A 10,198-nucleotide genomic window follows, 5' to 3' on the forward strand; every position below is an offset into this window, starting at 1 on the left:
ATCCTACTTCCTCTTCAATTCAAACTCCCCACTCTTCTCTTATTACAATTTCCCATCTTTGAGAACCTGCTGTTCCTTCCAACCCCATAACCTCTAACAATGCTGAGCCATGGATCAACACTCCTACTCATCAAAACAGCCACTCACTCTCTGGTCTCGCCATCAAGTTCCCCCTCTCCAATCTCCACCTCATCTCCTTTAACAATGTTCATGTATCTCCTTCACCCCATCCTGGCATTTGCTCCTTCTGTGATTTCCAATTCATCGACATTCAAGACTTCTCAACCCCTCTTCTCAACTCTGCTGACAACTCCTTCTACTCAGCACTCTCCTACCACGTGGTTCATCCCTACAACCCCAATCCTGGCCCACCCCAACAGCTGCTTCCTCCACTCCCTCCCATGCTGCTGAGCGTTTCTGGTGCAAGTCCCATGATCCTGTTAAGTTCCTCCACTGCACATTTGTTGTCACCTCATTTGATTCTACCGACTTGCTGGCCAAGCAGCACTTCTTCTCCATTCTGACTCCCAAACCCATACCAAAAAACTATCATTTGGACTCCCTCCTTAAACTCCTATGAATCACACATGACTTTTCTGAAAAGGATTGACAAGATGAGTCAGGGCCCCCCACCAAATCACTGAAACTGAGGCACTCTCATCTGCTTTCTTCATCTACTCTCTCCACCAATCCCATGCTACCCTTCATATTGATTGACCTTGTCCTGTTTTCACCACCTCCCCTGTCTCACTCTCTTCAGGTTCATTTCCCTCCCAGTATAAGCACTCCTTGACTGTTCAGTCTCCTGCCAGTTGAGTGTGATATGCAAAAGCCACTGCTTCCAGGAATTTTTGATGGTCTTGGAAAGAGCAGAGGCCACCTTGAGGAATTTTGAATTTGTCTATTAGTAGTTGAACTCTCAACCTCAGGGTCACATTCGATTTTCCTTAAAAAAAAAAAAAAAAAAAAACTCACCAGTGAGTCTGTTTCAACATAATTTAAATTAACTTCCATGTTGCCCACAGAGGTACAGCTAACTGCAGTTACCACCTCTCCTCCCAGTATGTTAGAACAGTAATTAAGGAATGTGTTTCAGTGTGAACATAGCAATACAGTACATGAAAGCAGAATTTAAAGTAAGGGGTGAGTGAGTCCTCGCAGCAGGTATGATGCCTGTGGGATGGCTCTGATTGGTGGCACTCTCTACATGCTCCACAGCATGCATTTCCTTGACCTTGTGTCACGTACTGGCACCACATGGCAGAAGATTATACCATTTTGCAAGGGTGACGAACCTATTAGCCAGCTTTTATTCCACCTTGGTCCCTTCGCCCACCAGGGATATTAGTTGGCAGCTGTGAGCACAGACGTGGTTCATGGACATCCCTGTTGCCTGCCCCTTCTTCAGACAGGGAGACCTGGGCACATGCCTACCTCCATTGTGCCAGGTAACAGCTCCCTTTCACATCCTCCAGAACCTTCTGACGAGGTTCTAGCTGTACTTTCCCTCAACATCTACTCCTCTATGGACTTCCTCTCTGTGGCTCCATAAAATCACAAGACCTCCTCATCAACCTCCTTCTGTTACTGGCCAAAATGGTCATTTACCAAACCAGAAAGTAGCTTGACAGGGAGGTTCACTGCAATTGCAGGCACTACTTCTGTTCCGTCACTGTCTCACATCCGGAAAGAGTTCCTCTGACTTCTTCACCTCCTTTGTGACGCTATGGGTACTGTCCATATCTCAGTGTCCCCATATGGTTCCCATTTTACATCTTTGATTGAATCCCCACCTTCCTGTTTAATCATTTGTTGTCCCCTGTCTCTGTGACCCCTCTCCCATTTAAGAGGGTGGGGGGAGGAATTTTGTTCTGGTGACCTCTGCCCACTCTTCTGGGATTTCAAAAGGGGCTGCTACATGGAGTTTTGAAGAAGCAGAAACTGTAACATGCACACATCTAACCCTTGCTTCCCCACCCCCACACAAGGAGAGGATTAGGGAAACACATCCCTCTCCTCTCTACAAACTCGCACAATACCATCCTTAGGGGAATGTTTTCATTTCAGTGTTTTGTTTTGTTTTTTTACATAAGCAGCAAATAACTTATGAAGTCATGTATGAAGTCTATGTTGGATGTTCACACTTTTTACCTCATACACAATGCCTCAGATAGTGTTTTCCTCCATTTACTGCAATGAGATTTCCTCCAGTTCCACTCACACCCTCACAAAGTTCAATTTGTTTCTGATCATTCAGAGCTGGAACAAGCTGGTCCTTTCCTTTCAGAGTGTTGTTTATCTATAAATGCAGTGTGTTGAGACTGAAGATGGCTCACTATCTTCTCCTCTATTTCCATGCCTTGTGCTATTTCTTCATTAGAAAGTGATAATTTAGTTTCCGAGTCTTTGGTTACAAGAAGAACAGACGTTCTCCGTGAATCAAGGACATTTGCTATCACCACCTGATGACGATATGTCTCCAGAGCCTTCCGTGATTTATCAATTAAGATGGAGGGATCAGTTTCCAACTTAAAGGAAATAACAAATGCTTCAGGAGCCCATTCTTTGACTAGAGGAGACAGCATTTTTGGCACCATCTTCATCGTGATCTGCATTGGGGGAAAAAAATTCAGTAGACGCTAGAAGTTTCAGTACACGTTAGTATGACATTTAAATATGAGAGATAAAGACAGCGAATAGGGATGTGCCAGCTTCACATCACATTATGCCTAACAGTTCTGGGCTGAGTTTTACACTTAGGAATTATTTCCAAAATGCCATTCTGCTAAACCTTACTAAGGAGGATCAAAGGTGTCATTAATGTACCTGCACAGTGAAACTCATTTTGGGTACCAGTTTGGATCTGCTTAGCAGACAAATCAGCACAAATGCAAGCTCCTGCTATCCAGAAGCTAAATTCATCCCTAGTCTATTACTGGGGGAGAAGTAACCACAACGTTTATAACAATAATTCTGTTTGAAACTGAATTTTCAAACCTATAAAATGCACATACATAATCAGATGTACTTGAAAATTGGTTTTGCAGTTCAGGAAGTGAGATCTATGGTACAAATTTGGGGTCATTTGGTGAAGGAGTTCCCAAGATACAGTCCTCCAAAAAATGCAGACGCTTCAGAGGGGCTGAGTTGGACTATAGAAGCCAGCCCACAGCCATGCCTTGTTTAATTTCTTATTTAAATAACAAGGGAAATTAACAATTGCAACTGTATTAATATGGAGTTATGGTTCCAGATACTCCAGAAGGTCCAATGCTCCTCATGCCCAAAGGCTACATGAGATGCTGATTCTCACTGCGGCAAGTCTGAAAGAGGGCTCAATTTGGAGCTGAGAGCGAGGAAGTACCAAGTTGTCAGGAGACAAAGTGTTCGTGTCAAGGCAAGCCCAAGACAGGGTTCAGCATTGAGAGTTGAGTGGGACTAGAAGTACTGGAGTTGGTATCTATTTGAGTGATCTACACTCAAGATTCCTGGTGAGGAGTTGTGGGTCTTAGTAACTGCCAGGAAGACGGGCTAAAGAGACTGGCCTTTGGGTACTGCTTTGTGTGGACATAGCACTGGAGTACCCTGGAAGGTATGGGAACAAATATGGCCTGTCCAGAGGGCCAAAAGAAGCTGTGGACCACCACAGGACCGAGACAGACATCACCAGAGGGTGTTACAGGAGGAAAGCTTGCTAGGCCATGGCCATCCAACAGGGGGCACATTTGCAGTGAGTCCCTTCTACAGTGAATAGCCTTTGTTCAATTAATATGGGATGAGATTAAATAGTTGCAAAATGTATTTTAATGGATGAGATGGAGGAATCCAAATATTTCAGATTAAGTAAATATCCTAGTATTGATTGAATAGGAGCTCAAGCTGTTGGTTGCCCACAAGAACCTTTTCCACTGATTATCATACCACCATGACATTGTTTACTGAAGATTAATAGAAGCGATTGTTTGTTTGTTTTTAACAGGACAGTAGATGTTGTTTGCAATCAAGTCCTTGAGTGCCCACTTATAATGATGATGTAAGTCTCTACTTAGCTGATCTGCTAATACAGTAACTCCTCATTTAACGTTGTAGTTATGTTCCTGAAAAATGCGACTTTAAGCGTAACAATGTTAAACAAATCCAATTTCCCCATAAGAATGAATAAATAAATAAGTAAATGGGGGGGGGGTTAGGTTCTAGGGAAAAATTTTTTTTGCCATACAGTACAGTACAGTTCTATAGTTGGGAGGTGCCCTGCCTTACTCCACACAGGCACAGCCCACTGGCACTGGAGACAATGAGGCAGGCAAGGAGGCTGAAGGTGCTGTAGACTAGGAGAAGCACGTTGTGCAGCAGCAGCGGCAGCTTCCCCTACTCTGCAAGCACCAGGGGTGGAGGGGGGTTCAACCCTTGGCCCGCCCACTCCACCCTTCCCCCAAACTCCCAGCCTTAATCCGCCTCTTCTTCCCACCCATCCCCCTTTACTCCGCACGCCGCATCCTCGCTCCTCCCCCCTCCCTTCTGCCCGCGGCAATCAGCTGGCTTGCAGTGTTCAGGAAGCAGAGGAGGGAGGGGAGCTTGCCCGCGGAGTCCTCGCTCCTCCCCCCTCCCTCCTGAACGCCGCAAGCCAGCTGATTGCCATGGGCAGAAGGGAGGGGGGAGAAAAGGGAAAAGGCAGTGATCTGCGGAGTCTGCCGACGGGTGGGAGGCCGGGGGGGGGGGGGGCGGCGTAGGGGAGCTGATAGGGGGCTGCCAGCTGTGGACAAAGCAGGCAGCCAAATGATGTTATAGCGAAGCATTGCACAACTTTAAATGGAGCATGTTCTGTAATTGAGCAGGGATGTAAGATCGAAACAATGTTAAGTGAGAGGACGTTAAGTGGGGAGTTACTGTGTGTTGTCCTTGCCTGTAAAAGTGAAGAGCTATGGGACACATTTGGTGTACCTTGCAACACTCCCACAAAGCCATGGCCTCTTTGCAGTTGGCTGGATTTGCTCCCTTGCTTGTTCACATAAAACACTGTCAGTAACTGCCTGAAACACTCTGTCCTGAAAGTGGGGAAGAAATTCAGGAATGCCGAAACATAGTTTTTCTCCCAGAAATTCTACCTACGTTCTGCCTACATTAGAAGTATCAGAATAAACTGTGATCAACAGAGCTCCTGAGTTCACTGCCACATTCAGACTACTACATGAGGGATATAGGAACACCTCCTTAGAGAGTGTTATATTCTCATAAACATATTGTCTGTATTTGGTATGCAGCGCATTCTTAATCAGTGTTGTCCAGTTCTCACCTTAGGTGAGCATAAGAAGTTACGTATGTTGCCAAAGCCACAAGGCCCATCAGCTTGAGAAAGAACATCACTGGAGTTGTCCTGCAATATATCTATTGCTGTCAGGATTGTAAAATATCTTTCTTCTGGGAAAAAAGTTCTGCCTTTTTGAGAATCTAGAATTGCCTCAATAAAAGATATGATCTGGATTGGAGTTTTGTGTGAGTCTTCCAGTTTATCTTGAGCCAAAGTGTTAGGAACTCATGTTTGCGACATAGCTATTGTTAGAACTTCCTGTGAGGAAACACTAATGAGCCAATCATCTAAGTAAGAGTAGATCTGGAAAACCTGATCTCTCTTGCAGTAGATCCTGCATCTTTTAGTTTCTCTGGAAACCTCATCTGTTCTAGAGCTAAAGAGCCCTTCCCCATCAAATGGAAAGTCTTTTACTTGGGTTCTTGTCTCTGAAGGGAGTCAGGACGACTGCAGACTCCAAAGGTGCCTCAAGGTGATCACAGACGCTAATGCTCTGGATGTCATAGCTGAAGAATTGAAAGATGCTCTCAATCAAGTGAACTTTGGTAATCAATCTGTTGTCTAGTTTTGTCTGCTCTTCCGGTAGTAACTGTGCAAACTATACTCCTGTGCAGAATTTATGTCCCCCGCAGATTTCTTTGCTTTCCCACAGTAAAATGACTTTCTCACAGGGAAGCAAAGGGAAGCCACAAGAGTGGTCATGCGACCCTCCCCAGCAGTATGTTTCAGGTGTCCAGAGCAGCTGGCAGAGAGGTAAATCACTGTGGGGCAAGGGGCGGACTAGGGAAGACCCAGCTGGTGGCTCCTACCCTGGGCTCAGCTGCTGGTTCCGGCTGGGGAGGATGGGACTTCCTCTTCCCCTGCACGACATCCCGGGCCGTGTCAGACCCACTCCCAGATTTCTCCCCCGGCTGTAGGAAGCTCTGCAAACTCTATTCCCACACACACACAACAGCAATTCCTGCTCCCATCGCTCCTCTGCTGCAGTGGGAGGGATCATTGTACAGGGAGCTGCTCCCCCATCTTCTCAACCCCTGTGCATCCAGACCCCCTCATACTCAGACCTTCCCGCTGAGCCTCACCCCGTGCACTCAGAACACCCCCCCACCCCCGATGAGCCCCACTCCCCTTGCACCTGGTCTACCCTGATGAGCCACCCACACCTGGATCCCCACCCAACCAAGCCCCAACCAGCTGTATCTGGGGCCCCATCCCACTGAGCCCCTCTCTCCCAGCATCTGGACCCCCCCCGCTAAGCTCCCCACACCCAGACCCCCCTGCCAAGCTCTATCCCCTCCCACACCCAGACCACCCACACTGAGCCCCAACCACCTTCACCTGGACCCCCCTGCAGAGTCCCATTACCATTGCACCCAGAACCCCCCAACAAACCCCTGTGCATCCAGATCCCCCCTGCACCTGGATCACCGAGCAGCCCGCACCAAGTTGCCCCACACAGAACCCTCCCAACCCACCCCTAGATCCCCCCACACTAAGCCCCTCCACACTTGGATCCTGCCTTGCTGAGCCTGCCTGCCTACATCTGGTGAACCTGGCATGGAGGGACAGGGCCTAGAGTGTTTCTGGGGTAGGCCCTGTCCTTGCGCTGTGTCAGGTCTGGGTGCAGCCTCACTGCTGAGTCTGTGTCTCGGGGGGGGGGGAGCTGCACAGTGATCTCCCACCTCTGTGAAGCCAGTGGACTGTGCTCCCCAATGCCATGCTGAAGCCTCCACATTTATTTGACAAATAAAATTTGCATAATTTTAAAATACTGTGCACAGAATTTTTAATTTTTTGGCACCGAATGCCCTCTGGAGTAAAACTATCTTCTCCCATAAGTGATATTGATAGCTTGGACTGGCTGATAACTGGCATGTGGCAGAGAATACCCTTCTACCAAGAGCACCTAATTTCTTACTCTTTTTATTTGAAAGGGTACAGCAGACTTGACTGCATGTAGGTCTTTGCAGGGCCACTTACCACTACCAATGAACCTGCATAGGGCTGGACTAACCAGAAGCTCTGAGGCAGTTAGTATAACTTGTCAGCTTTTTTTTTTTAATTGTTGGTCCAGATGCTGGATTTAATCCAGTATTTTTTGCTGGTTGGAACAAACCATCTAGGACTGACTGGGGTAATTTTATTCCTAGTAGGTGAATCCAGAATATCAAAAACTGGGTATGTGATTTCCTCTAATACAACAGAAGGGATGTTCAGGGTTGTAGCCATCCTTTCTATAATGTTATGCTGTCTATAAATTTGTATTTTCTGGAAGACGATGCTCCCACATTGTCATCCAGTGATATCTGAATCTCCACATCCATATCCGTGTGTTCATCAGGACCTTCTATTTCTTCTTCGGGGAGTATCTAGGATTAATGAAGGAGACCTTTCCTTTGGTATTAGCAAGAGTGGTGGAACCTTTCCGCTGAATCTTGTGAGAGCAGGCTCCTTTAATAGCTGCCTGGAGGAAGGCCAAACCAGCCCCATTGCCTGTGGAGATCATAATCCATAGGTGGAGGAAGGTGAATTTGAAGGCTGAAAGAACTGGAAGACTTGAGAACTTAGATTCCCTGATTTGTTCCCTGGATATCAAACTGGTTTGGAGGAACGAGGAGAGTCGGGCATGTGAGCACTTCAGCAGGCACTGCTATTAGAAAGTTCCGTCAGTCCAAGCTTCACTGTTTGCACATCCCGACAGTGTACATGTACAGAGGTTACTCAAAGAAGAATTAATAAATACAGAAGACAGCTTCTGGAAGGAAAGAGCATCTTGCTTCATTCTTCAATGATCCCTTCAGGCTACATACAGAAGACAGCTAACTCTGCAGCCTGCTAGTATAAGTCTAGGTCTCAGAGGTTAGGGCACTGGACTAGAAATCAGAAGGACTGGGTTCTATTCCCAGCTCTATCACTAACCTACTGTGTGATCTTAAGCAAATCACTTCCCCTCTCTGCACCTCAGTTTTCCTTCTCACCTTTTGTCTAATTTGTCCAGCTAGACTATAAACTATTCAGAACAGGGACTGTCTCCTCCCTCATGTTTACAAAGAGCCTGTCCCAACTGGGACTCAGTCTCAGCTGGGGTTTCCAAGTGCTACCAGAATACAAATAACTAATAACGGAGAGTGAGTTGTTGCCATGGAGGAATTACATGAGAAAGGATGATTAAAAAAGGAATCTGGAGATCCCAGTAAAATAACTACCTATCAAAAAGGAAGCCTTTAATAAAGGGGAGATTGGAGAACAAAACCACAGGAGAAAGAGACAGACCTAGGCTTTCATTGACTGCCAATCTAATGAATAGGGATGACTGGTTTGGTAGATGCTATAGTGGTGCCATAGCACACAGTTTTCAAAGTGCTGAGCCGTTGTAAGGCCTCATAGTCCCTGTGAGATGAGTATTAACACTCCAGGTTTGTATATGACTCTCAGACATACAGGAGTAAGTGACTTGCCCAAGGTAACTTAATAAGTCAGTTTGAGATCAGGGAATATGGCCCAGGCGTCCTGGCTCCCCACAGAGCGCTAGTAACACACCGAATCAAGAAGCCAGATATCGCTCCACATCACACTTTTGGCAAGCAAGATCCAACAAGGGACACAGAGCAAGGCCCAGTGCCCAGAAGAAAATGCATCACCTGTAGGGGACCCTCAGAGGACTGGATCTTGTGCTCAGGCATCTCTGATGCTGGGATGTAGAAATCCGACACGGCTGCTGCCAGGTAGAACATCACACTGGAGCCTGTGGGGAAAGGAGCCAGAATCAGTGATGGCCCCAGGCAGGGCTGATCCCACCCCAGCAATGCCAGGAGCTCCCCAAACAGGGATGACCCCTCTCCCACCCCCCACCAACGCCAGGACCCCTCCCACACACGGTCATCCTAGGTCAGCGCAAGGGTCCATCTACCCCGGCAGCATCCGGCCAACGCGCGATACCTCAGCCAGGGCTGACCCCCCCGCATAGCACCACGCCCCCAGGCCGGGACGCCCCAGCCGGGCGGCGGCCCCTTCTCCCGGCCGCCCCGTACCGAAGGGCGCCAGGGCCCTGGCGGTAGCCCGCAGCAGCGCCAAGTACTCGGTGAGGCTGGTGAACTCGAGCGACAGGAGCGCGCCCGTCTCCTTGGCGCGCTGGTACCCGAGCAGCGCGGGCACGAGCCCCGGCAGCGCGTCTGGGTCAGCAGCGACGCTAGGCCCCGGGTGTACGCGCAGAGCGTCCAAGAGAGCGGGACCCGGAGGCGGGAGCGCGCGCGCCCAGGGGAAGGCGGAGCGCGCGCGATGCAGGAAGCAGACGCCGTATCCGGCCGAAACGAGGCGCTCGGCCGAGGCCGCCCCGCGCCGCCCGCTGCTGAAGTTCTCCAGAAAGCGCACGGCGCGTGCCTCCAGCGGCACCTGGGTCCCGCCCGACGTCACCAGCGCCACGCGCCGCCCGCGCTCTCTCTGCGCCTCTGCCCAGGCCCGCACGCGCTGCTCCGCCTCCAGCGCGGCCGGCCCGGGGCTGTCTGCGCTCGCCGCCGCCGCCGCCATGCCGGCTGGCGTGTCCGCTTCCGCACCGGAAGTTGCAACCCGGCCGCGCCCTGTCACGCCGGAAGCGCCTGGTTGCTCGGCAACGCGCCGCTTCCCGGCAACGTCGGCCGGGGCGGGAGTGGGAGGATGAACGTGCAGCAGCTGGTGCCCCTGGCTCTGCCCCGCGGGCGGCCGCTGAGCTGCGAGCTGTGCGGGGGCCCGGCCCAGCTGCGCTGCGGAGCCTGCCGCGTCACCTACTACTGGTGAGCGCCGGGCGCTGCGCCTTCGACCGTCCGGTGCCCCTGTCCCCCCTCAGACCGCCCGGCCATTCCCCTCCCCCCCGCGCCCCCCCCGACTGCGGGCCCGCCCCCCCCCCCCCCCCCC

The 10,198-nt window shown here is 49.8% G+C and overlaps 1 protein-coding gene across 1 annotated transcript; it reads right to left on the reverse strand.

The window, feature by feature from the left end:
- Window positions 1-982: 982 nt before the first annotated feature.
- On the reverse strand, window positions 983-9,880 carry PPCS (phosphopantothenoylcysteine synthetase). Its single transcript, XM_024206804.3, has 3 exons — window positions 9,340-9,880; window positions 8,950-9,053; window positions 983-2,609 (listed from the first exon to the last, which is right to left on the reverse strand). Exons 1-3 carry the CDS (start codon window positions 9,833-9,835, stop codon window positions 2,250-2,252), a joined length of 960 nt encoding a protein of 319 aa, XP_024062572.1. The 5' UTR covers window positions 9,836-9,880; the 3' UTR covers window positions 983-2,249.
- Between the last annotated feature and the right edge of the window lie 318 nt (window positions 9,881-10,198).

Source organism: Terrapene carolina, unplaced genomic scaffold (genome assembly GCF_002925995.2).
Source record: "Terrapene carolina triunguis isolate 2854851 unplaced genomic scaffold, T_m_triunguis-2.0 Scaffold714, whole genome shotgun sequence".
NCBI lineage: Eukaryota > Metazoa > Chordata > Testudines > Emydidae > Terrapene > Terrapene triunguis.

Bases quoted from the DNA above. Each gene is read 5' to 3' on its own strand.
- PPCS (XM_024206804.3), bottom strand. From the start codon at position 9,835: ATGGCGGCGGCGGCGGCGAGCGCAGACAGCCCCGGGCCGGCCGCGCTG. The intron at 9,054-9,339 runs GTACGGGGCGGC...CTTTCCCCACAG, and splicing joins CAGGGCCCTGGCGCCCTTCG to GCTCCAGTGTGATGTTCTAC. The intron at 2,610-8,949 runs GTGATGCATTTT...CCCCCAATGCAG, and splicing joins CCTCTGAGGGTCCCCTACAG to ATCACGATGAAGATGGTGCC.